Source organism: Physcomitrium patens, chromosome 19 (genome assembly GCF_059467195.1).
Source record: "Physcomitrium patens ecotype Gransden chromosome 19, ASM5946719v1, whole genome shotgun sequence".
NCBI lineage: Eukaryota > Viridiplantae > Streptophyta > Bryopsida > Funariales > Funariaceae > Physcomitrium > Physcomitrium patens.
In genome coordinates this window covers 10,693,701-10,720,361 of record NC_143428.1, presented here as the reverse complement: position 1 = coordinate 10,720,361, position 26,661 = coordinate 10,693,701, and the positions used below count along the sequence as shown (strand labels likewise).

At 31.8% G+C, this 26,661-nt stretch overlaps 3 protein-coding genes across 8 annotated transcripts; all 3 read left to right on the top strand.

Annotated features, from left to right (window-relative positions):
• The first annotated feature begins 13,767 nt into the window (after positions 1 to 13,767).
• On the top strand, positions 13,768 to 17,460 carry LOC112296096 (F-box/kelch-repeat protein At5g15710). Of its 5 annotated transcripts, none has more exons than XM_024548258.3 (6): positions 13,768 to 14,060; positions 14,486 to 14,573; positions 14,821 to 15,549; positions 15,682 to 16,021; positions 16,231 to 16,656; positions 16,787 to 17,460. In XM_024548258.3, exons 3-6 carry the CDS (start codon positions 15,263 to 15,265, stop codon positions 16,916 to 16,918), a joined length of 1,185 nt encoding a protein of 394 aa, XP_024404026.1. In that variant the 5' UTR covers positions 13,768 to 14,060; positions 14,486 to 14,573; positions 14,821 to 15,262; the 3' UTR covers positions 16,919 to 17,460. The 5 variants fall into 5 exon arrangements, with proteins under 5 accessions (XP_024404026.1, XP_090101050.1, XP_024404024.1 ...); XM_090244924.1 differs by having other exon boundaries at positions 14,398 to 14,573; XM_024548256.3 differs by lacking the exon at positions 14,486 to 14,573.
• A 908-nt stretch (positions 17,461 to 18,368) lies between these two features.
• On the top strand, positions 18,369 to 21,079 carry LOC112272866 (protein OVEREXPRESSOR OF CATIONIC PEROXIDASE 3). Its single transcript, XM_024501031.3, has 4 exons — positions 18,369 to 18,713; positions 19,092 to 19,529; positions 19,808 to 20,116; positions 20,552 to 21,079. The coding sequence occupies exons 1-4, from the start codon at positions 18,441 to 18,443 to the stop codon at positions 20,693 to 20,695; spliced, it is 1,164 nt and encodes a 387-aa protein (XP_024356799.1). The 5' UTR covers positions 18,369 to 18,440; the 3' UTR covers positions 20,696 to 21,079.
• Positions 21,080 to 21,636: 557 nt separating this feature from the next.
• LOC112272867 (ergosterol biosynthetic protein 28) lies at positions 21,637 to 22,863 on the top strand. Of its 2 annotated transcripts, none has more exons than XM_024501033.3 (3): positions 21,637 to 21,921; positions 22,085 to 22,291; positions 22,462 to 22,863. In XM_024501033.3, the coding sequence occupies exons 1-3, from the start codon at positions 21,804 to 21,806 to the stop codon at positions 22,530 to 22,532; spliced, it is 396 nt and encodes a 131-aa protein (XP_024356801.1). In that variant the 5' UTR covers positions 21,637 to 21,803; the 3' UTR covers positions 22,533 to 22,863. The 2 variants fall into 2 exon arrangements, with proteins under 2 accessions (XP_024356801.1, XP_024356802.1); XM_024501034.3 differs by having other exon boundaries at positions 21,689 to 21,921; positions 22,090 to 22,291.
• The last annotated feature ends 3,798 nt before the right edge of the window (positions 22,864 to 26,661 follow it).

The window sequence follows — 26,661 nt, the reverse complement described above, 5'->3', positions numbered from 1 at the left end:
ATGTTTCCTTGTGAAGAAAACACTTCTTTTGAAAGCGTTAACCTTTGGAATTAAGAGATATAAAGATCTCAAGGTTTTCTTAAATTAAATGTGGGCCTAATACAAATTCTGAGGGACAATATTATTTATACTGAGTAGAAATGACCCCATTGAAAACTTTTCTACATTTAAGACCAACAAAGAGAAGTTTCTTGATTTCAAAAAATTAAAACTTAAAAACATGTGAACTTCTCCTTTTTCTCCCAAGCCTTAAGACCGTCTTATGAACACTATTATCCTTATTAATCATAAAGATTTAAATTCAAACTATTAGATTAATTGATTTGGACATGTTCCAAAACCTAATATTTGCTACAAAACTTGCACAAATGCAAACATTTCAAAAATTATTTAGAATATATACATAATTTTTCTAATTTAATGACATACATATTAAGAAGTTGAGTGGATTTAATTTAAATTTTATATTGTGATAGAATACTAATATTTCATAGTTTTTAAAATTAAATTAAAAATAAAAATAATCTGAAAGAATCTCAAGATTATTATTCTAATTTTTTTTTAATTGTAGATGTAAAAATATACAAATTTCTAAGATATTTTTATATGAATGCTCAATAATAATGGATTAAGTTTAAAGAAATATAAACTAATTATTTTGTAAAATTTCAACGATGAATTTTATTATTTGAAATATTTTTTAATGAATTCCTTGTAATGTTTATGTATCACATTGTGACCTTTTTAACTAAGAGATGGTCACAATTAAACAAACTCTTTGTTTCACTATAAGACATGAATCCATAATTTGAAAAAATTAGATGTAAATTTAAGTAATAAATATAAAGTTAAATTTTGGTGTTTATTTCTATACTGTCTATGATAGGTCATTAAACCTTAAATTTTTTGTATAACTTAAGTTGGCGAGAATTTTTTAATATTATATTGAAGGACTAATATTCATACTAGGGGGATTTTATCCATATTCTCTTACATTTAATAAAATATAGTACATTCATATCTGTTGATTGGTAATTTTTCATTAATCATTTTGTGAGCAACATGAGGACCTTCTTATGAGTCAGTTTTATTAAGTGCATGAAAAAGCCACTTTTTAGTATTAATATTCATGCAACCTTTGCATAAAGTGGAATTATTTTTCATTTTAGAGATATAATCTAAATACAACTTTTTGTTTCATCAAATCTTCTAACATCTCTTTTATTAAAAATATACATATAGCAACAATTAAAAAAATTATAATCACCATGTGTAAAGCTATAATTATTTTAAAATATATATAAATAAGTAATCATTTTGTAATAATATTTACAGAAAATACAATCATATCCTTTGTATCTAAAGCAAGAATAAAAATAAAGTCTAGATAAATTTTCTAATTGTATTATTTCAAAGCATATTTTAAGATTCTTAATTTTTATATATTTATTATTGACTCCACGCCCCATATCATTACTTTTGTGGTATTATTTACAAAAAAAAGTTCTTTTACTGAAATCAATAAAAATTGTGTCTTGTATTTCTTTTCCAATAATTGCCGATTTACAGAGTCAGTTGCACTTTAAACCTAATGTCTATTAAAGTAAAGCACATTTTTTTTAAATTTTATATATTTTATTATATTGCTAATTCAAAAAAATTTATAAAAAAATTTTGTTGAATAAAGAAAAAAAATATTTTATCCAATGACTAAATATTCAAAAATTTCTTTGTAAATTCAAAATTTAAAATAAATATTGCCTCTATCACAAACTTGACTTCAATGAGAAATCTAAGTTTTGGACAAGTACATAATTTACTTTTTTTACTTTATTTTCTAATTTATATTTTTACTTTTACATGATTTGATGCATATATTTTTACTTCTATATATTATTTTGGATTACTTTTTAAAACAATCTAAAACAAATAATTTTGTAAAAATAAACCTAAAGTACAAATATATTATTAATTAATAAAAAAGACTTAAATAATATATTATATTTTAATCATTTTATTTTATATATTAGTATTATAATAGACCAAATTAATTCTCTTTTTTAAACATAATAAGAAAGTATAATATATATTTGGTGATTATAAACATGATTGATCTTCTATAACTGTCTATTGTAATATTTGGTTTTTTTTTTTTTTTTTTTTTTTTTTTTAATACAATCATGTGAAATAAGTCTTTGTACCTCTGCCAATGGAAAAAAAGTCTACTTTGGTGAGGCTCACAACCATACATGAACTCATATATTCACAAAATTTACAAATCCACAAGAGTACCATCTAACCTTAACTACTACTAAGTGTGACCTCTTTCTGCATTAAAAATTGCTTGCAATCTTTTAGGCATCTCATATATCCATGTATTGATAGTGCCTTAATCAATGAAGTTCCAATTTTCTAAAGCTGCTTCAAACAATTGTTTGGCATCATGAAGTCTCTTCTCTCTTTGCAAGAAACACTTTCTAATACATCTTTTGAGAATCATCCAACAATTCTCTATTGAGTTGAGGTCTAGAGAATTTGGTGGCCAACGTAGTTATGCATAGCCACATTCTCACTAGATTCTTACATTCTCAAGTCCTTGGTATCATCTTGTTCTATCTACACCTAGGTAAATGTGACTCCGCTCATCACTTAGAATACAAATAAAAAGAATAATGAAAGGTTTGTGCAATTCTTGACCAAATTGTACATCATTGAGGCTAAGTTTGTCGCAAGGAGTAATATGCTCCTTCTCTATCTTCTTCTTTACTAATGCTGATTTAGAATGGCTTGCTTTTTACAATGCATGCAAAAATCCCAACATTTGTCCTCCGTGATTTGAAACTAGGTCTCAAATTCTTCTTGTGTAGCTCTTTACCTTGACGCATGTAGACTTTCTTCCCTACAAGATATGGATCATAGACTATAGTGGTCTTATCAATGAAACAAGCCTTAGTTTATTGCTACAAATTTTGTTTACAATATCTATAAATAAATTTTCTATATATATATATATATATATATATATATATTTTCTATGTAGATCTCTAATATGATTTCAATTGTCCCACCTTTAAGCAAAAACCACTAGTAAAAACAATTGTGCAATTACTTGAGAAAGAAAGTCTAATTTTTTCTTCTCTTACAATTTTTTATAAAGATAATATAGGATTCTTATTTATCATGTCTTCTACTCTCCTCATAATCCTTGTAATTTTTTGTAGACAACCTTTGATTGGAGCATTCTCAACAAGATTCCACCATGAATCCCTTCTCGTCACCACCTACTAAACTCTTGACTTTTCTTCCTCCAAAGCCTTTACAATCTTCCTATAACTCCAGCCTATTATATTTTGGTGGTTGTAAATCCACTTGTTCAACTCTTTCCTTGCCTCTCTTTGGCTAAGTAAGGACATAATTGTAAAGACAATGAACTACAATGACTTTGTTAAGAGAAATATAAGAACTAATTACACACAACTATACATACAAGCAAAAAATTATAAAATAATCATGATTTTTTTCTTTAAGTATACAACATATTTAAATCATATTTTTAAACTAAAGACAGATATTTTTTAAAATTTAATTTTCTATTAGAATTATTATTATTATTATTATTATTATTTATAAAATGATTTCCATTACTAAAATCAAGAATAGTTATTGAAGAAGAATGGTTTGATATAAAGACTATTGATCTTGTTGATCTTTTGCTATTTCTTTTTTAAAATTCTTATAAAATCTTTTAATTCATTCAAATTTGCATATTAATAATTTATTAAGTGTCTTTCAACAATTCATATTTGTGTAAGTATAACTTTTATTCAATCTCTCATTTAACCAAAAATGAATGTTTTCTTATTTGTAGCTAATTTTAGATATATATATATATATATATATATATATATAAACATAATTTCTAATAGTTATTAGATTAATGATTGTTGAAAATAGCTTCTATTATATGATATTTAAAATCAATAAATATATCAAATTCATTAATTTAAATTCTTCTTCATTTTTTTTAGAAATTAATACTTTTGCATAAAAAAATAATAATACCATAAATTTAAAAACCAACTAATTATAACTTTTAGTATTATTATATTTTTAAAGATATAAATGTTTTATATATTATTAAATAAATAGATAATATGAAAAGAGACACATATTAATATGAATTCTAAATAGTATAAGAATTAAAAATATATTATATAATACATTCATTTTTACTTAGAATTTAAACTTTTTTATAGCAATTGTAATTTTTACTAAAAATATTTAATTTTATATTGAATTATTAAAGATCTAACTATTGCTTGAATTATAAGAAGATATTTTTTTATAAAATATGAAATTATAGAAGGAAAAAAAATCATAAATTTAATCTCTTGTTTTAAGCATCAATATCCTTTATTATCTATATATCTATATTTTACAATAAGAAGCATTTGGTGCTACCAATATATTATAGCAATAAAATTACTCTTGGATTTATACTTGTTAGGTAAAGTTTTGGCTTCACTATTTGACAAATAGTAAGTTAATTATTGAAAAAACTTTAGTCTTTGTTACTAAACAAATAAAATGCAGGATTGGTTTACTATTTTTGTTCTATTTCCTACTTACATCAACTAATCGCAAATAATGTTCATGCCTTCTCTCACTAATCTTTTACATATGGATATGGTATTCACTTACAAAATATTAAAACATTAATAAAAAAATCTTAATCATTCTACATATACTTGTGGCTTAAAAATTAAAGATCTAATTAGAGGATTTACTGAATTTTCAAAAGAAAGAAGAAAAAATAATGAATAAAAATGTCATTGCTTATGATTAAAGTTAAGAAAAATATTTATAATTTTCTAAGGTTTTCAGAACATTTGAACAATGCAGGATAAATTGCAACAATTAGAAAACTTGCAAATGTGAATACAAGATCAATAGAAAAAAAATATCTACTTTAAGTATAATAATACAAAATTTATACATTAATACATACATATATTTGGAATAATGTTATTTTTAAACTTATAAATTTTTAAAATAAAAAACTTATTAACATAACACATGCATATATATATATTAATAAAAAAATTCGAAAAAAATGATATTTGTTAAAGAAATTCGATAAAAAGTTAAGTTATACAAATATTTGTTAAATGTTAATGACTCATTAATGTAAAGTATTAAAACAAATTTACATTAAGAATTTGTATATATATATATATATATATATATATATGTATGTGTGTGTGTGTGTGTGTGTGTATAAGAAAATAACAGCATTATTCAACGAAAAAGCCTCAAAAACTACCTTTCACCATTCATACAAATATGGAAATATAATAAATTATGCATGTACATGTATAATGTTTTTTCTTCTTCTTCTTTCTAAAAATATAAAAGATGTTTCTTTTTAAAATTTAAAATTATTTATATATAAAATAATAATTTATTATATTTAAGTTTCATTTAAAATATTCAAATTAAACATTAAAATTATCATAATATTTTTAAAAGATCATTAATTTATAAAGGTAATAAGAATCAAACACTCACCTAAACTATTTGGTAATTAAATTCAAATTTCTTCATTAATTAATGTGATATTGGAATGAAAAAATAATATAAAATTTGATTTGTTCATAAATGATTTAAAACTTTGTATATAAAAATTATGCAAATTACATATTTTTTTGTCTAAAGAAGTTTTTATAAAATGTTAGTTTGCTTTAATATATGTAAAATTAACTCTTTACAAAATATAATTCTAAATTGGTAATTCTATTTATATTATCTTTAGGAACACGATATTCTTGTAAACATATGAAGGTGCTTCTTGCACTATCACAGTTCTAAAAAATAAGAATGCTTAGTATGTTATTTTGTGTCAATAGTTAATCAATTCATTATTTGGAAAAAATAATTAAGTTTAAATTGTTAAAACTAAAATTCTTAAAAAGACTAATATTTTCTACATCATTACATCAATAATTAATGCAACTATTGGGCAAACAAAACCTGAAAGATTGGAATTCGATTCAACCTGTTAAATGCACAAAAATTGGTTTTCTGTGATCAAATTTCAACAGAACTTGAACACAATATGAAATGTTTGGACATGGGTGCACACTAAAATCCACACAAGTCTTGCTTTACCAAAGATCGACTCCTACGACACAACCCAATGAATAAATGTTTTCAACCATGACCCATGCCTAATCCAACTACACTCACTCAAAATTTCACAACAACGCACGCAATCCAACAAAATTTGTCAAAGATTCAATCCATTACAAAAACTTGATGGCAACATCCAATGGACAGATATGGACAAACACAGATACTTAAGAAACAATTCCGATGATTAAACATCCCACATCTACCTCACCACAGCAAAAACCCAGTTTCACCAACCATCTTTTGCTGCTCAATCTATCAACGATTGTGGAATACACACACAAGGTTCAAGGTTCATGAGCTCAAACATTTCATTCTGAACGTCACCTGCTTCTCATTCCGTGGTAGTGTGGGGACAATAAAGCTTGAATGATATGCAGTGATCACCATGCAATCTAGCATTGATAATGCCTCGGTAGGGTCACAGAAAGCCGCAACATCTCGCCGACGTTGTTGATCAGAACCTGGTTGTGAGCAGGGCGTGCATTTGACAGTAAAGCTTGTGTGAGGAAGTTCGATTCAACGGTCAAAAAGCCAAGTTGATGATTCTATCGGATTAGCTTCATATCATGCAACTCAGCCAGCGAAAGCCTCATATTGCTTCAGAAAAGCTGCATCCAAGACCTGCTCAATCGTGCACACATCCACCCAACTCAGGGTTTTGATTGTTTACGTGGATCGCGTCAGAAACTGCCGATCTGTTGATCCGAAACATGAACTTCAGAAGTGTTTATTTTATTTTATTCTATTTTGTTTTTTGCTGATGATGCGACTATTGTCCTGTGTACCCAGTTTTCAACCAGAGGCACACCTTTTGGAGTAGAGAATGCTCTCATGTGATGTGTGACATGTGGAATATGATGTGAGGTCATATTATCAGTTGGACTGTTGTTTCAGAGTCTTATTGTTGCTGGAAGTAGAAAAAAGGGAACAACGTGATGGGTGCAAAAAGGAGTGGTTGCTGCTTTGCAACAACAACTTGTAAATCACTTCATGACTGTCCTGAGTACAAATTGCGTAAGCAATTCACAATGACCCTTGTGTTTTTAGTTAGCAAATTTTCTAATAGTTGCTGAATCAGCTGTTGCTGCATTTAATTTTTTTCAAGTACATATGTGTGTGGGTGAATATATATATATATATATATATAAGATTGAAGTTTTAATTTTCAACGTACAATAATATCTATAAACTTAGCTCAGAGAATGAAAGAGAGATTATTTGAATTGTTGTACTGTAGATGTAAAATTGGTCCAATGAAAGATGCATCTCACATCTTTTTACTTTCGAGGAGTTGGAGGATGTACAAGATTGACAACAAAAAGCCATGTTTTCAGTGAAGAATTTCAACAATAGAGAGAAAGAGGAGTGAAAAGTGAGTGCTAAGGTTGTGCCTCAGCATGTTGTCAAAGCATGGAAGTGGAAACACAAATTTGGAGATGAAGGTATAACACTCTACATATTTTCTGAAAACAAATCTTAAAAATAAAAATAAAAGCTGAGTATGATGAGAATGAATCAATGTAATTAATTAATCAATTATTTTAAATGGACAAGAATCATAGTGAGCTAAAACACTTTTTAAAAATTAGAAATGCAATAACATATTTAAAAAATCCTAAGTGTTAAATTCCTTAAATAACCAATATTGAAAATCCTACAAAATGCACACAAATAAAAGTGGGTTTTTTGAAATTGAAACATCATTTCCGGAAAATTTTAAAAGAAAATGATTTTTGTTAAAATTAAGATAATAAACATATTATTTTAAAAGATTGATATGATACATGATCAAAGATATGACAACATGATGTAGACATTCTTATGTTGGGATTATTTATTGTGCCACCTGACTATTGAAGTATCTTGACACTTAATCATGTATGAGCACAAAATAATCAAAGCTTCATAACATGATGTCTGTCATGAAATGTAAAACCAAAATCTAAGCTTAATTAAAATAATTTCAAACAAATGAAGTTATCAAGAAAATTATCATGAAATACAATACATTTTGTGTAACCAATGTATCAAAATGAAAGAAACTTACATACATGCACAATCAAACATAAAATGAAGTATTCAAGAGCCAAAAGGTGATAGAATAAACTTTTAATTAAGAATTTTAAAAATAAAATCTATTATTTTAAATATGATATATATACACATGTTTTTAAACAAATTCGATTTTTTCTAGAAAAATTAATTCAGATTGTTGGTGTTTACTGAAAAGAGCATTAAATTTGTTGAACTGAATATAGTTAAAAAGAAATGAAATAAATTCAATCAAGAATAGAACTAGTATCAAAGATAATTTATCGGTTTATTAAAAAAATGGAAATAACATTAAAATTGATGAATGAGTAAATAAATAATAAATACTCAAGTTTTATTATTACCAAACTTGTAAAGTGAACAATAAAAATATTTATTACAAGTAAAATAAAGTTCTTGCAACGATTTCTAATTCTACTTGATCCTTGGCATAGTATTCACTCCACCGTCACTGCAAAGTTTCATAATATCTAATTTTTTAATAATAGATAATTATAGATTTATGAAATTTTATTATGTAATTTTTTCTAAATGTTTTTAGGATTGATTCTAATAGTAAAAAAAACGGTAATGAATCATTTTACTTAATTCCAATCCACAATTCTTCTTTAAAAATTCAAAATATTTAATCCACAAATAAAAACAGAAAAAAATAAATTTAATTGATATCAATATTTTAATTCACAAGTTAAATATTTTCGTCTGATTTTTATTTTACTCCATCGAATCATTTTTATGTTAATTTATCTTGAATTATAATTCTACATTTTAATTGAGCTAAATAGGTTTTGTAAAGTAGATATGATTTAATATAAATGTAGAAATATATTTTAAATTAAATTTAAAAAAAATTAATAATTATCTTAGTATAATGCAAATTAAAATAATGTAGCATTTAACATAGAAATTTCAAAATTACAATAAAAAAATCTCTTTAGCCAGTTGATTTGATATTTAAGGCTATAAGAAATATAATTAAACGACTTACAAATTTTATATTAAAAGCAAACTTTTAATGCTGAATGGCTATTGAGTTAATTTCATATTATTCTTAATAGAATAGATTGTTAAAAAGGTGTAGATATTAGATTTCCAAATAAGTTTATTAAGTTCATAAGTTTCTTTTCTTTTCCTTTTGTTTAATAAAAGATATAATGTGGTCAAATAAGAATCGTGTATTTCGCCACCACTTGGATTCAGAAAATAGTGAGCAGAATATCAAATATAAAAAGTTTTCAAAGTCTCAATATGAAGCTACCAGACAAGTAATTAATTGGTGTGCACATTAATGTCTTTTGATGAATGTAAATGTAGATATTAGTCAATATATGGAATGTAGTATGATTTTTTGTATAGGAAATGTTATATATTATTTTAATATCAAATTTGAAAACGCTGTCTCAGTCTTAATTTTTTCATAAACTAGTAGATGCACAATAGACATGCAAACATTCAGTAGAATTTGATTCCCAAAAAATGGAATTTTTAGAATACATATCTTTATTTTAATTTATTTACAAAAAAAATATCCTTAATGGCCCTCCCAAAAAATCTACAACTAATACAACCAATATATATATATATATAAACATGTGTCCCTCCTCATGCATGTCACCTTTCCATTCTCCAACTAAAGTACCCACACATTCAACCAATTTCTTTTTGCAAATGTTGTCATTTAATTATTCATTTTTTATTGGTTTTTGTGACTTTGCTGGATTCTTGTAATTCCTGGTCTTGATTTCATATTGGCATTTGGTCTTTAAATTTTTTAAAAAATCATGAAAAAAGAGGTGGATTCCACACAACTGGTGGTGTCTGTGTACCATGTGGCAAGTTTGGTTCTTCATGCAAATTCCGTCCTATCCTGCCCTCCCCTTCTCAAAAGGTTGACATAAATGGGTCAATTCCAGCCACACCCTTGTCATGTTTCCGAACGGAAAAGTATCTTGTGGTGGATTCTAGAAAGAAAGAAAGAAAGAAAAAGTTGTGTTGGAGAACCTCCCGAGATGCTTTTCCATTTGGAAACATGTCATGGGGGCTACCAAAATTGTGGTGGATACATATATATACATATATATATATATATATTTTGGATCCAACTCTTAATGGTGTTTTGTGTTCATTTTTTAACTTCTTTGCAATTAATGTTGTGGACAATCACAACAAGTTCCTCTTGCACTTCATCATGTATTATTTCCTTTCTTTATTGGATGATGCCACTAAACATGCCCGATATTATCCTTGATTTTCTTATGTTGTTTTAACCCATTCATGTACATTTGTGTTAGAAACAAATGTGCCTTTGTTACATGTTAAAGTATGGTATTTGTAATAAGTATGATATTTGTTGCATGAATTGCATTGATGAAATGGATGTCTTCTTAAGTAGTCTTCATACAAGAAGCTCACTTTACTAAGCCATAGTATGAAAGTTCTCAAAAGGTTTTGTTCTACTTGGTGAAGAATTGGTTTTTTTGTTTCTTTTATTTTTTTTTCTTCTTAAAATTTAATTTTTTGAAATGGAAATGATAGAAAGCAAGGAGAGAATATATATTGGAATTTTTTTTATTTTTTATTTTTTTATTTTTTCTCCTTTGGTTTTATTGTCACAAGTCTTAATATATCAGCTTGAACTGAGGTTCTAACAATTGTATCAAACACCAGAATTTTTGTTTAAAAAAAAAAAAAAACAAACAAACAAACAAACAAATAAAATAAAACAAAACAAAACAAAAAAAATTCTAGTATATTTTTCAAGTTTTTATAAAAACCAAATCTTCACATGGGCTTATTGGAATAGAGTGTGTTTTATTGAATCTTTTTCTTCTTAAGAGATTTAAACTAGTTTTCTGGAGTATGAAGCCAACTGAAGAACGCAACATGCATTAAATAGAATGAAATATAACTTTTACCAAAGTTACATAAGCTAGAGTGGATAATGAACATATGAATAAAAAAAACAAAGTAAACTAAATGCCACCATTGAAGTATGGAAAAATTCTTTTTACATGAAAAGAATTTGCATGATAATTTAAACAATTTTCACTTTTAAAAATAAATAAATAAAAATTACAAGAAAAACATACATGTAATCAAAACATTTCTAATTTGTACTATTTATTTGAATTGTAATGTGTGAAATAATAATTAAATCCTGTTTGTTTATATATATATATATATATGTGTGTGTGTGTGTGTGTATTTTGGATAAACGTACTCTTTGAGAAATAATAGATCATAGTAAACACTTATGTAAGAGCATGTAAGTATGCCATTAATTTTCTTTTATTTTTATTAACAATCTTTTGATGTTATTGGCGGTGATTTCATTTCAAAATGGTTTAAAACATAAATAGATACGATAAAAAAAGGTTTAAATGTTTCTATATATATATATATATATATACATATATGGAAACTCAAGTTTCAAAGAAACAAACAAGCTTATAGTTGAAAGAACTTAATGTGTGGTTTTTTTTGTTGGGGTTTGTAATATATATATATATATATATATATATATATACATATATATTATGAGAAAATATGTTTAAATAAAATAAATTTGCAAATGTCGTCATTAAAATTATAATACGAATATTTTAAAAACATGGGTTTTGGTTGTTCATCACAAAATATGACTAATGAATGAACAGTTGATGAAGTTGTATTTCATCTACTTCCACTCTTCATTCGTATTCAACAGGGGGGGTATTAACCCTACAAGCCAATCTTGGTAATGAACAGAAGGATGAAAAATCGGACCACTGTGGATGTTAACTTCATGGTGAGTGGTATCCCAGGGGAAGCTTCTTAGGAAGCACCTTCGTGAATCTAAGCCACGTCAGCGCGGGTGAGCATCCACATGAAGGGTCCGTGGCACCAATCGGCCGGGCACCCGCGATTTCGTGGTTTCCGACAGCCAAATGGTGATGCGGTCATGGGCCAGATGCCTTCAACGGCACCTAAATCCGACGGTCCTCCTGTCTTCGTGCCCCGTTCGACCTATTAACGTGGACTTTTACAAACTCCGAAGTGCTCGGGGTACCGTTCTCTTCTGGTTGCGGGGATAGAAATTAATAAAACAATAATAATAACAGCAAAATTTGATGCTTAATTAAGGTCAAGTGAAATTAATCTGGACTTTTGAGTGAGGTGCAGTTGTCACTTCGTCCCCTAAATATATATATATATATATATGCCAGAATGTTAAATAGACCCACGTTTTTACTAAATTTACTCAACCATCATGAATAAGAAAAAAATAAGCATGTATAAGAGAACCCTCGAGATTCATTTTTCCACTATTGGATCCAAAAACAATGAAAACCAACCACATTCACCACAAATACCATATTCTTCATCATGGGTAGGTCAATTTGGTAAAAACATGAGTCTATTTAACATTCCCCTAATTTTATTTTTATATATACAAAATATGTAATGTAGCGCATGGAAGAATGGTAGAGCCATAAATATCAATTGTACACCTGTGAATTGTTAAGCAATTTGTAGATGAGAAAATTCTATCTTCTTTAGCAACTTGTTTTCCCAAACATTTAAAATATGAAAATGTTTTGAATATAAAATCTTTGGTCGATGACTTGTGCAGTACATGTTGCCTGATAGTTTTAACAGCACTGTGAAGTATGTCATTGTCCAAAAACAATGTTTACTGTACAGAACTTATATGCTTTTAGGTGTTGCCAAACAAATGGCTGCTAAATTCTGGTGGCTCATACATATACCAAATGTTTTCGTTAAGTTTTCTGAAACAAACATCCAAAGATATATATTAGCTTCACGGAATGGAAGTTACAATACACAACAACTTGCAAAATTATCAAAACTTCAAATGTTAGAATAATGGCAAGTTTAATGCATGTTCCAATAGTAAGGTATACTTGAACTTGTGACTAATGGACTTGTGCTCAGCAACAAGAACAAGCAAATCATTCATGCAATAAGTTTTTACTCTACAAGAGTCGAGTTTTACCTCAAGGTTGAAACCATTCATCCAAATCTCACAAGATCACTGAAAATGGTTTCTTATGTTACAAGCAGTAAAATTCATGAAACAAATATTCAAACAACCCAAAATTTGAAAAATGAGAACCAAAAACTTTTACGAAACAAGCCCTTGAAATCTCAAGAACTAAAACAAAATAAAACAACAATGTAGCACAACCAGAGGAGTGGGGTAAATTAGGGTGTAAAAATTAGGGCTTGAACTGACCACGCTTATCTGGACCGGCTACGCGTGGCTTTCTCGCGCATCGAAATACTCACCATAGTCGTCGCTGTAGCCTCCCGAGCTATGGCCACCATCAACATTGCCTTTTTCTCTTTTATGGGTGTTTTTTAAAGGGTTGGTTTTACGTTGTCTCCCCGAGAAGCGGGGGGAAGACGGAAGCAAAACCACGAGGAAGACGACGCCACCGCCGGGCAGATAGCAGCAATTATGGAGCATCTGTAGTCCACTATATACTCCCAGCCTTCCTGCTTCCCATTTTTTCTCCCCTCCGTTGCTTTGTCTCTGGAGGTACGCTGTTGCCCGAGGAGTATCTCAGATCGCAACATTCACCGCGGGTTGGTGTCTAGCAGCAGTTATGGAGCATCCTTAGTGTCCTACTCTATGCCAAGCGATTTCAATTCAGGTCGACCACCGAGCTTGTCCGAGTTCCGTCACGGTTGTGGTTGTACGCTGTTGATGGGTCTCCGCGTTGGGTTTGGTGCCTCGGCTATCGCCTGGTGAGCTTGCTGCCGAGTGGTGCAGTCCTGTCTCCGCGTAGGAGGCTTTGTTGGACTACCGAAAGGTGCGTAGGGTCAATTTTTTTCTTGGCTGTTTCTAATGTGAGGTTTGTAGTTCACCCCTCCCTCCCTGGTGTTAGCTGTGTCAGAATGTCGGACTTTTGAAAAGCTTCTCGGTTTCGAGTGGTCTGTGTTTTGTGTGGGAAAGTGCGGCGAGAGCTTGCATTGGAGAGGACCGGATCTGGAAGGAACGCGACGCTATAGTATGTTAGAAGTTCTGGTGAAGAATTTCACAGGATTTGAGTTTCTCGCTCAGCATCATCTCATTTTCTTTGAAGAATTGTTCGAATGCTTTGATAGACTTCGAGGTTTTGATGTATGGTACTGCATACGACCATGCAGTTGTTGCACTCGAGTCTCCGGTACGAAACCGCGTTTTTGCTGTGCATAGTTCTGCACAGTGTCACTGTGCTGAGGTGTCTTTATGTAGGTGATGCATCTTCGAGAACTTCCGTTGTCCGTATCCCGCCAATATTGACTACTGAATCTACTCTCGAGTCCTGAAATAGCCATATGATGTATTTTAACTCACTTCGATTGACTATCATAAATACTTTTTATAGCTTCTACTTGATTCATTGACCGTTGCTGCATCGATTCACTCGCTTCCATCATTGGATTCCATAGTTTTTGACGTGGTTGTGTTTCTGGGAATGGCCCTTTGACATTGGGTGTGTGCGTGCGTGTGTGTGTTGTCTTTCCCTTCTTCCTCCGGTGTTACGGGGTAAATCAACCAGCTAACTGTTTCGTTGTTGCGGAGCGCAGAAGGTTCATTCAATTTTCCACTGTAGGACTTCTTGATATTGAAGAAAAGTTTGAAGCCTTACTACCACACTTCACCATGTTGTGTCTTACTCTTGAAGGCACCGCTATCTCCTGAAGATTTTGAAGCAACCCTGGCCTTCGAAGAGACATCAAGCATTTGCGTGCCCGGCTTGCGTTCCAGTAATCTGGGGCTGTTTTCATCACCACCTTGCAGACCTAAGAGGTCGTGGTATGGCACATCTCCATACACGCAACGCTCGTGGAAGTTCATACGCATAGCCGACTCCTGGCACATATCGGATCTCATACCGCACTGAGTTTTGTTACAGAAGACCATTCTCTCTCTCAACCCACCAGTCTCCTGTTTCGTACGAGTGGTAGGCTTGCACTGCTGTTTTGCCTATTTTATGATGAACCACGCCTCAACACAGTGCAAGTGCGAATGGAGCTTTCTATCACAAAGCTCGGATCTGAACAGACTGAGGAGTCCCCTGAAAAGGATGAAGAGGGTAGTGAATCCACGATGGATCCTGCTATCTGGGGACGATTACATGGAGAGCTAGTAGACAGGATCCTACTTTGTCTGCCAATTGTCAACTTGTACCCTCTTCGGTGCGTGTCCAAGTCATGGGATACCACTATCAAGTCTACGAGCTTCAACAGGATGTACCTAGAAATGGAATCTCGGGGTCCTCCGTGGTTCTTCATGTGTTCCTCATTCAATTGCCGGTATGTGTCTCCCATGGACATGCACTTCTGTTTTCTGAACGTTTATACACAAGATTATTCAAGTGGATAGAATTGCTCACATACCTACTGAGTAGCAAAGAGTCATTGAACCGATTTTGCTGCTTTTGGCAGGGACAACACAAGCGCCTATGACCCAGTGCAAAATCGTTGGCACAACTTCCCCCTCACCTTTCTACCTGCCCACATGAGGTTTCCTCTGACAGCAGTTAAAGGCTTGCTGCTTGTGAGAGGGGGTATAACAAACGCGGGAATGTTGGCAATATGTAACCCAATCACCAGGGCTTGGCGGGAACTCCCACCTATGATCCACAAGAGATTGAATTCTCTTGTAGGTGTTTATGAAGATAAGCGCACCGATAGCTACAAGATTGTTGTTGCTGGTGGAACTTGTCAAGGTGGTGAATACGAGTGCACCACCGAGGTTTACGATTCCTTGACTAATTCTTGGCAGGTTTGTTTATTCAGTGCTATTCACTTTACTTGGGAGCTCATTTGCCATTTGACAAGAGTTTGTGGCACTCATCGTTTCCTCGACAATTCTATTAAGTTGAATAGTAGCACACAAACTGGATGTCCTTTTCGTATTATTTTTGGTTAGATGAATTTTCGGATTAGCTGTAATTAAACTCACATACAGGTGCAATTTCCTTGTTCTGGCAGGTCACAGGCAACGTGTGCAAGGAGTTTACAGTGCGTATTACTTGGTGGACGTCGAAGACAGTCTTCTCTGACGGGGCTCTGTACTGCCTTACATCTGGGCGACCATACAGTATCATTGCGTATGACTTGAAGACGGCGACGTGGAATGAGGTTGCAGTACCCCCACCTGAGTTCCTCTCCTGTTCGTTCCTCATACAGCGCCGGAATCGGCTGTTTCTGGTGGGCGGGATTGGTCCAGAACGGACTTGTGAACACATTTACTTCTGGGAGTTGAAGCAGGTTAAGGGCGAGAAAAAGCAGTGGGTGGAGGTGGAGAAAATGCCCCACGAATATTTTCAGGTCTTCTTCAAAGACAAGGCTTCCTCAGATCTCAAGTGCGCTGGACATGGCGACCTGGTTTACTTCTACAAGGATTCTCACACTCAGGTATCTAGTTTGTTCCAAATATTGTGACATTTACATAGCTCAAATTATTGCAGAGCCTGTGTCGAGAGAACCATCAAACTCACCACGACTAACATAATACAGTATTAACTCACAACTGGGTATTTTGCAGGTGCTGTTGTGTGATTTCTCAAAGACACGGACTGAATGGAGGTGGCTTCCCAAGTGCCCTCTCAGTATGAGCTTTCTGAAGTTCTCCACTCGGGGCTTGTTCCTGGATCCCACGCTGGACGTTTCCTCCTAGTTCTTCAAACACGCAGCATGTACGAAATTTTTGAGAAGTTAGCTCCTTAATCAGTTCAAACAAAGTGAGTTTTGTCCTGTGAGGAAAAGACAAGCTTCTCATAATTGTGGTGATATTATTCAACTTACGTCTTGTTTTAGGCTCTCCGTATCCCTGCCGGAGAAGCTGTGCTGGGTGTTTCAGTAATAATCTCTTGGCGAAAGTTTTAGAATGTTGGCGCGGCCGTATATTCTACATGGGAAGGGGTCATAACCATAGATTGCTAGCTGAACATCTGGGATGGTTTACAATCTACAGTTACTTATCTCTTAATAGCACAATTGATGCTTAGCGATGCAGCAAGTAATGCTTAGTTTTGTGAGTTCCTTCATAATTTTAACCTGCTCTCTTCGAGGCACTATGTGTGCTTTCTGGGTTAACTCCAATTAACATGCATCTTTTTTTTCTTCTCCACTTAACATCCATCAACATGTTAAGTGATTCTAGAAAACACTGATATAATTTAATTGACGTGATTATGCTTTTACAGTCTTTGATATCAATACTTTTGTTTAAACATTGTGTATTGAGGTACTAAGGGGCTATTGGCATCATGAATATTAAAATAAAATGTGGTTATGCCCTATTTCCTTCACATAGTCAATAGATTTATTATTATCTTTATCTGTTAAAGTCAACTTTTTTGATAAAACTACAGAATTCTTACGTGGCAATGCTTGGAAATTCTACTTCGAAATGCTCAAAGCTGTAACACGATTGTAGCACAAATGAAAATGAAGCAACCAAAACAGTAATCAAGCGGATAAAGTAGTTCATGACTTGCAGTACTTCTACCTACCCTCAAGTAATTTCATTCTAAAGAAAATGTTCGTGTCAAAAAGGAGGTTTGAATTGATTTGAAGAGACTTTGCAGACTCTCACTCCAACTCAAAGAATACAAGTGTAATTTTGTATATATGTGTGTGAATATATAAATATATAAATATATATAAACATACGCATTCAGAAGCTGATTGAAAAACACTCCAATGATTTAAATAACAAAAAATGATTATTCAATAACTAGTATTTCTTTTCAATATTACTAATAATACTTATTCATCTTTAAAAAATAAAAAATAAAATGGATCTTGTTAAACATTAAGATGTGCTATACATTGCACATTGAAATCATGCACAATGATAATGAAGTATATCTTCTACAAAATAAAAAACTTAAATCCAGTGGTCGGAAAAGGCAAAAGAAAATGCAAAAAAGGAGAAGTATGGCAGCACAAAGTAACCCTCTGCACTGGATGCCCTACTTGCCCTTCTCCCTGGGTTCTAATACTTATACCCGTATCTAGACAGGGTATACACATAGATAGATTGATACCCTTTTGGGCAGGTAACTGCTGCTGAATTCAGCGCTTTCGAGGAACAGCGTTGTGGGGCACTGGATAACGTCGTCGCAGAGGGAGCTGAAGGTTTGGTCTCTCTCGGGTTTTGGGTTTAGTGAGGGGGTGGGGAGATTTGGGGAGCCATGGCTGCTGCTGCACGCATGCTGCCCGCGGTGGCTGCAGCGAGTGCCTCTGCTTCTAAACCGGGGTTGAGCCGCGAGGTTGCAATTTCGGGGAGTTTTGGAACCTGCAAGGGTTTTTGTAAGCTGCCTTGGATCACGACTCATGGGGCCTCTGGGCTGAGACAGAGCGCAGGACGCAACGACGTGGGTGCATTTGCCGTTGGAAGGAGGGCCTCGGGATTCTCCGGAAGTGGGAAGAAACCAAGAAGCGGTCAAAAGTTTCCCAGAAAACAGGTTTGTCTCACCGTTTTTCGTCGGTTCGAATTTCATGCGGAGTCTCTTCCTGTTGAGCTTCTGTTTCCAAGGAATGGTGCGTTGAGTAGCCATCTGAACGAGTGAGTAATACGACGTCAATTTGTGATTTGGGTAGCCGACTAAATGCTCATCTCTTGCCTCGAATTCAACGGAAGGTAGTTCTGTGTTTATTTAGAATCTCGAGGTTCTTTGATGTAGTGTTTGTGTGTTATTACTTCGGTAGTAAAGTATGGTCTCTGAGAAGGTATTGTGAAAGTTGCAAAATTAGCGTGGAGTTGGTTTGTCTGTTCTATTGATTACACATTCTTGTTTTCGATGCCTGTATTTATTTTTTTTGTTTTTCCCCTCTCTACTCAGAGACCCCCAGCAAACCCTGTGCTAGAGGATGGCGATGATGATGCGGCACTGGAAAGAGCAATGGAAGACCTTTTTGCACAACTAGAGATGGATCTGGAATCATCAGTTGCTGATAGCGGTGACGACGAGGAGTTTACTGAAGAGGAGTTGGCTCTAATGGCGAAGGAACTTCAAGATGCTTTTGATGAAGCTGGCCTTGAATTTGAAGGGTTAGACGATGAAGAAAGTGGTCCTAAGACAGTGGACATGTTCATGAAAGATGGTATGTACTCTGACGATTCTGTTGTTCATAATCGCGGGGAGCAAGAGGAAGAAGACGAAGATGAAGAGGGGGTTGAGGACGAAGACGAGGAAGATGAAGAAAGAATGGTGCCTCTGGAGAAGTGGCAACTTCGCAAGCTAGCTGCTGCAGCAGAGAAGGGTCGTCGAAATGTTAATGTAATCATCTCCCATTGCTCAAACCTAAGTATGTATGTTTCGAAGTTCTTCATCTTATCTTTCTGCATGCATTTTGGGATGCAATATCATTATAGCTTAGACAAATAAGCATTGGTGAGTAAATGTTCTTCTGATTTTTTCTTCAGCAGACCTTGTCTGTGGAATGTTGATGTTAGAGACCACCTGCGCAAATTTGTTTTACTCGTGCGTTGTTTAGGACGTGGACGAGGTTTCAAACTTCTGTTTTTATGCTGAGGAACAGTTTTCTCTTGCATCAGGTGAAAATATTGTCTGCAGAGCTCGGAATGGATCGTGCGGATGTCCTTTCGTTTCTTCGAAATCCACCTCCAGAGCTTTTGCTCATGAGCGATGAATTAGAGAACGAGGTCGCAGAAGCTTCAGAGCGTGCCGAGGCTAAAGTTGAGAAAGCTCCGAAGGTAGCTGCTGCCTCTCGGAAGCAACCAGCGCCGCCGCTAAACCCTTCCGGAGGTCCTCAAAGTCCTAGGAGCTGGCATGGTAGCAAAAGATTGAAAAAGGAGCACATAGCAACATTTGAGCGTGTGTACCGGAATTCTACTCGACCATCGGTAAATACTTCTGACTTCTCTGATCTTTTTACCATTTTCCAGTATAGTTTGAATTGAAAAGTTTTGCTCTCTGCTGTGTGTTTCATCTCTTCCATTGTTCCTCTCCATTTTGCCGTTCTTGAGTTCGTCAAGAGTGTATTGCATGCTGACGAGTAGTGCACTGCATTTTCCTTCCATCCTTCCTTGCATTCCACCTATGTGATAGAAACTTGTAATTGGAAAACACCTACTAGGAACTATTGCAGTCACTTTCCGTTGTGCCCAGTCTACGAAGTAACTACTCATTTGTATTCGTATCTCATAAATATTGCATCTGGATGGGTTCAGTTTCGCCATTTCATACTCACATCTAGTTTTGATAAGTTCCAGGTCATTGCAATGAACTGGTGAACTCTCGCAGCGTAAGGAATTAACAGTTTGTAATTTCTGGTGCAGAACGCAATGATTGAAAACCTCGTTAATTTGACACACGTTCCCCGCAAGAAGATATTGCAATGGTTTGACGACAAACGGGCGGAGAATCAACCCAATAAGTCGTCCTTCGAGAATGCCCCGAAAATTGATGAAAGTGCCAATTAAACTGTATTCTAGTACTGCTAGCTTAGTCACAATATATGCTTGCATTGGCCACGGAGGGATTGGAAGATAATCAATGTAGTTATTTTTTATTTTTTATTTTACTGTATTCACATTCTGGAGAGTGGCTCTATTATGCACAGCTGGAACGTGCCTGCAATTCATTTAGTAAGTACTCTCAAGACACGGTTGTTTCAACACAAAACTGTTTCTGATGAAGGACCAAGCCAAAGGGAGTGAGGGCGTACGATACAATCTTTAGTATTGGCGGAACACAATGATGTGCAAATGCCTTTGTGGCTTGCTCGTTTATTTTCTGTGAGCTATGCACTGCTTGCCGAGAAATTATATCTAATTGTTATAAATAGATAACTAGCTTCTGCTTCATTACCTGTTTCCCTCTCGAATAAAGATAGGCATCTGAAGTAACTTTGTAAACCTGAAAACTAGAAACTAGAATTCCTGCCCAGTTGTCATGCCCGTGATGTTGCTCCAACTTCTTGTTCCATGTGCAGTTTATTTGACTAAAACTGTTGAACTAGAAAACGTAGTTTCTTCTAAAATAAGTGCTTGTTATTGAATGGTATGATTTGAAGATTGAGTAGTAAATATAGGGAATGGGGAACTTATTTTACTGATGAAAATGACTTTCTGTGTGTGTCATTTTCTTCGCTTTTAAGTATTTCTAATTATCCTTTTAAATCTTCATGCGTTTCGGTCCACATTCTGAATCTCCTAAATGGTCTATATACTTCAATATCATCTATTCCGAAAAGCTGATTTCCCAGGAGATGTAAACATTACACTCCGAAGTTCCGAAATTCTAGTACATGAAACTCACTTTCCAGGGCGTAAAAAACATGAAAAATTACAAAATAGGCCAGGTCGATCTTACGGGACTAGTGCTGTCCCTTCGTGCAACCCACCCTGGAGAAGTCCGTTTGTCCCTCGCACGTGGTTGGCGAATTCTTGGGATCTGCTCCATTTTCAGGTCCTTCATGTGATTCTGCGAACATTCTCGGACAGGCAGAGAAGTCCAGGAAGTGGGATTCTCTTCATTGAGGGAGGTTTTTCTGCGTTTCACGTCGGTGGTTCAGAGAGGAAGATTACAATGGAGTCTCTGAGCATCTGGTTGTTGTTTGTGGGTTTTTGCCGCCTCTCCGCGGTCTACTTCGGCTTCTTCAATGTGTGGGCGCTTCGCGTCGCTGTCTTCTCTAAGCTCAAAACCAGTAAGCGCACTGAACTCTCTTACTCAAGAATCGAATGCGAGTTATACCCTTCTATTTACTTCCACCATTTTCATAAATCTGTGGTGGGCATTCGAAGCAATGCGGAGTATTGACAGTATCCGTGTTCCGATTATGTGACATTCGTGAGGTTGCTGGATTGCAGTGCAGGATGTGCACGGGCGGACATTCGGAGTCTGGACCCTATTGACATGTCTCCTGTGTGTTATGACCGCTTTCAACCTCGACAACGAAGCTCTATACCTCGTGACGTTCCTCTCCTTCGTGTTCGCATTGGGGTATTTCTTGATTGAGTGCTTCATCTACCAGACCATGGCAGTCAAGAATGTGGCGAGCTTGTTTTTCTTCGCAGGTAACCGGGTCTCGTATTCCTCCCCTCCATTTCAATCAGCCATGCCTTGCAGATATTTCACAGATGATCTTTTCCATCTTGTGGGGTTTTTGGCTTTCCACTTATGCGTCTCTCGGGAACTTGTTAGTGTTCACTGCATAACATTAGGGTTGGTTTTTTTCTCAACGCAGGGGGTTCTATCATATGGATGAGCATAGAGTGGAACAAGCATCATGGACTGGGAGTGCAGTATCAGGATTGAATTCTTCTTGGGGTGTTTGCACAGCACCATTTCGCATCAGCGTGGCATTGGTTTAGAAACACAGCCCGGTCTGGTATGTTTGCAAAATAGCTTTGAGAAACAGGGTTTGGATGGGAGTTGGAATAGGGCTCAGTTTGTTATATTTTTTTCAGATAGTCTCGGATCATTTTCTGAGCCATCCAGTTTAGGTTGTTGTTGTTGTTGTTGTTTTTTTTTTTTTTTTTTTTTTTTGTTTCAACATCAGGAGTCAAGAGTGATTGTGTATTGATGAAATGGAAAAATTCATTACTAAAAGCCTTGGAGAAATCTCCAAAGGTGCAACTTTTCAAACTATGTTTTATTGCATTTATTTATTTATTATTTATTTTCGTATTCTAAAAAAGTGTTTGTAGGTTTCGTACCTTGAAACACAAAGTGTGACATTGTCACAAGGCTCCTGAAGGACGCTTTTTATAGCCAAATTTCCAAAATTATCATTTTCTGTATTTTTTGTATTTGTTTTTGTATTTTTGTGTTCTTTAAAAAATATGTCAATTGATATTTAATCTTATATTATTATTTTTTTAAGTGAAAATTAGATCTTATATTGAGGAATTCTGTTGATATTTTGAACTGTCTATAATTAGAGCTGACTTGCCTTTTATGGAAATAAAGCTAAATCTTAATTTAGATGGACTAAATTTATACCACGGGGACAGAATATTATTGTTCCTTCAAAATGTATAACTTGGCTCCAATGTCAATTCTTGGATGTTTCTAAACTTTAATAAGTAATATTGGATTTCATAGAATTTTATTGCATTTTAAATAACAAATAATAATCTTTATGTAATTAGAAAAAATTAAATACTTCTTTATGAATAGTTCAATGTAATGACATCATAAGCTTTTTAAGTACATATGAAGTTTGTTATTGATCTAGTTAAAACTATAAAAATTTCAATTATAACCATACATAAATATTTTATGGAATCTCTAAAAAGTAGAGAACAATACTTGATATTGCAATTTTTTTGAATTGTGACTAGGAATTCCACTAGTTTTGTATTTGTTTTTTTCTCAAAATTTTGTACTAATATTTCTTCCTTTCATAAAGAATAAATTTATTAGAAATAAATTAGGAACATTTGAAAATAAAAAAATTGTAATAGAATATTCAAACAGAGTAGTTGAGTAAAAATTTTCCTCAAATACTTTGTTTGAATATGGATAAATTAAATTACTTGTATAAACTATACATTTAAAAACATTTAAAAATATAAAAGTTAACAATTTGCACATGTTAGTGCATTATTACATTTTAGAAGTAAATCATTAAGTCCAAGTAATTTATAATGGTAATTTGTAAAAAATTCTATCTCTCTTTCTCTCTATACATATATTTCTAAAATTAATTATTTTCAGAAAATAAACTACAAAAATGTGCTAATTTGTAACTTTCTTAAAAACACATTAGATAGGTGCAGTAGACACTCCTACTAATTTTAAAAGCTTATGTTCTTATGTACATAAGCTTTTAATTTTAAAAACTTATGTCCACTTTAAGCAAGTTTTTAGAATTAAAAGTCCAATCTATTTGTAACTAACTCAAAAAAAACTCATGCTTCAAGCTAAATAAGAAAATATATTTATAATAATATGTATTTATAATATATTTATTATAATAACATAGTTAAATAACATTCTTTTTTTGACAACTAACAAAAATAATGTAATATTTCAAATTTAACAAATATTTTTTAAACAAAAAATCTGTTATTATTACAATATTTATTTTATAATATACATATATATATATATATACTTATATACATATATAGGTGATAGTACATCTTATATGAAAATAAAAGTTTTTATAACTATTATTAAATCTATCTTGGTGATTTTGATTTTTTGAAATATATATATATATATATATATATATATATATCTATGTGCACATATTGTGTATTATAATTTTATGGTAAGAATATTTTACAGCTTGTTATATTTTTCAATCATAGAGTTTAGTTTAATAAACTTACTAACTATAAAAAAAGTAAAAACTATCCATTATCATATTTAAAGTTTACCAACCTAATCTACTAATATTTCCTTCAGAAGGTTGAAGTATCATTTTTTAAAAAAGGTCTTTAAAACATGAGTTAAGAAAAATAGAAAAAAAGAAAAGAAAAAAAAGAGAAATATTTATAATATGTTTTTCCATGGCTATTTTTTATGCTTGGCATTTAGTTAGATTTTTTTTTTTTTAAATAAAAATAAATCTTTATTCTAAGTACATTGCAAAAATCAAAATAATAGTAAAAATAAAAAAATACTAGTTTTGTAATATAATTTTTCTTGGTTAATTTATAAGACATAATATTTTTTTTTACTTTTTTAGTTTTAGTTGTTTTAGTTTTAAAAACATATTAATTTAGGTTGTCAATAAAAAACTAATATAAAAATAGTTTCATGTTGAATATAATTTTATTCTCGTAGTTTGATTTGTTTAGGGTTACAAAACGTGATATCTACAAAAATCTTTTTATCTGTTTTTACTAATTATTTTAACACTGATATAGTTATTCATAGGTGCACTTTTGAGATTTCAAAATTACAATAGCTATATATTACAAAGATTAAATCCAAATAAACTTTGTTTTTTTGACATTGATTAATTTATTGAATAAAAACCTAAAATTATTTTACTCAATAGTACTTATAATTTTTAAGTAGTTGTATTATATTATCTTCTATAAATTTGGTTTATGTTATTTAGTGAACTTGCAAATATCTATAATAGAATTAGTACAAATATTTATTTTTTAAATACCAAAATTTTATCTTTGTTTTATGTTTTAAATTTAATATTTTACTATTTTTATTATTTTACAAGATAGACATTTTAATATTTATAATTCTTTCTATCAACTTAAGATGTATAATTTGAATAAATTCTTTTAAAATACAATCTTTTTATAAAAAAATATTTTTTATTATAATTTAATCATTATTTATATATTATAAAATAGATATATTATTTTCTATATATATATATAGATATATATATATAGAGAGAGAAAGAGAGAGAGAGAGAATTGTAAACACTATAGTCCTAATTGATATAGCTATAGCCTAATTAATACTTGCCAAAACTATGAGGAGGTTAAAGGGAGGAATAGCTCTCCCTTAAGGTGGTCTTACTAACAAGTCAATGGGCAAAGTTGAGGAATTGGCCATCTTAGCAAAGTCATGGAAACACAAAGAGAAGCAAAGAAAACAAATAATATGAGAGACAATTTCAAAGACTAGCGTTCCAAAAAAGGACTTCTTTAATTTAAAATGAAGTTTTACAAATAAAATCCAAAAAAAGAAATTCTTTTTGAGGACTTTGCTTCCCAAGACCCCTAACAAAGGAGTTGCTTCTTAATCCTACTTGTTGACTAGTCAGTAGGAATACTATAGAAAAATGTTGCATCTCCTATAATTTCTTATAGGTATGGTAGGATTAATTAGGGTGTAACAATATCAATTCGGGATGTAGCATTGATAATTTACTACGTATATAGCTTAGTAGGTATTAATGTATAAGTTAAATAATTTTATAAAAATTAAATTATTCATATTAATAATATATTTTCCTAATTATTTTTGTCTTATTATATAAAAAAAATTGAATACTTGAATTTAAAAATCTAAATAAATCTTTGCTACATTTAATTAATAGAAAATATTTTTTCATGTTTTTTTTATATATTCAAAATAAGCTATTTTTTCTAAATATCAAAATATATCCACTAATAATATTAGATAAAAAATTTACTTTGGTTTAAGACTTAGATTTTGTTTATATTGTATTATAGATTGTAAAAAAATAAAAAATCAAATAATATATGATTTAGTCTCTGGTTACTATGCCTCACTTTAATATTTTAGTTTTTTTATTAATGATATGATTATTTATAAATATTTTAATTTGAAGCTCTTTTCTTTTTTAGATGTTAGAAGGATATATAAATATCATAATTTTACTCCAAGGATTATATATTAAAAAAATTAAATTAAATTTTATTTTTAGATTATACATAAAAATTAAGCCACAAAAATGAAGTGGTTCAATTCTTAGATTTTAGATATTACAATTGAA

Coding starts and splice junctions, on each gene's coding strand:
- LOC112296096 (XM_024548256.3), top strand. CDS start 15,263: ATGGAGCTTTCTATCACAAAGCTCGGATCTGAACAGACTGAGGAGTCC. Junction 16,022..16,230: donor CCTTGACTAATTCTTGGCAG/GTTTGTTTATTC, acceptor TTGTTCTGGCAG/GTCACAGGCAACGTGTGCAA. Junction 16,657..16,786: donor ACAAGGATTCTCACACTCAG/GTATCTAGTTTG, acceptor GGTATTTTGCAG/GTGCTGTTGTGTGATTTCTC.
- LOC112272866 (XM_024501031.3), top strand. CDS start 18,441: ATGGCTGCTGCTGCACGCATGCTGCCCGCGGTGGCTGCAGCGAGTGCC. Junction 18,714..19,091: donor AAAAGTTTCCCAGAAAACAG/GTTTGTCTCACC, acceptor CTCTCTACTCAG/AGACCCCCAGCAAACCCTGT. Junction 20,117..20,551: donor GGAATTCTACTCGACCATCG/GTAAATACTTCT, acceptor TTTCTGGTGCAG/AACGCAATGATTGAAAACCT.
- LOC112272867 (XM_024501033.3), top strand. CDS start 21,804: ATGGAGTCTCTGAGCATCTGGTTGTTGTTTGTGGGTTTTTGCCGCCTC. Junction 21,922..22,084: donor CTTCTCTAAGCTCAAAACCA/GTAAGCGCACTG, acceptor GCTGGATTGCAG/TGCAGGATGTGCACGGGCGG. Junction 22,292..22,461: donor GAGCTTGTTTTTCTTCGCAG/GTAACCGGGTCT, acceptor TTCTCAACGCAG/GGGGTTCTATCATATGGATG.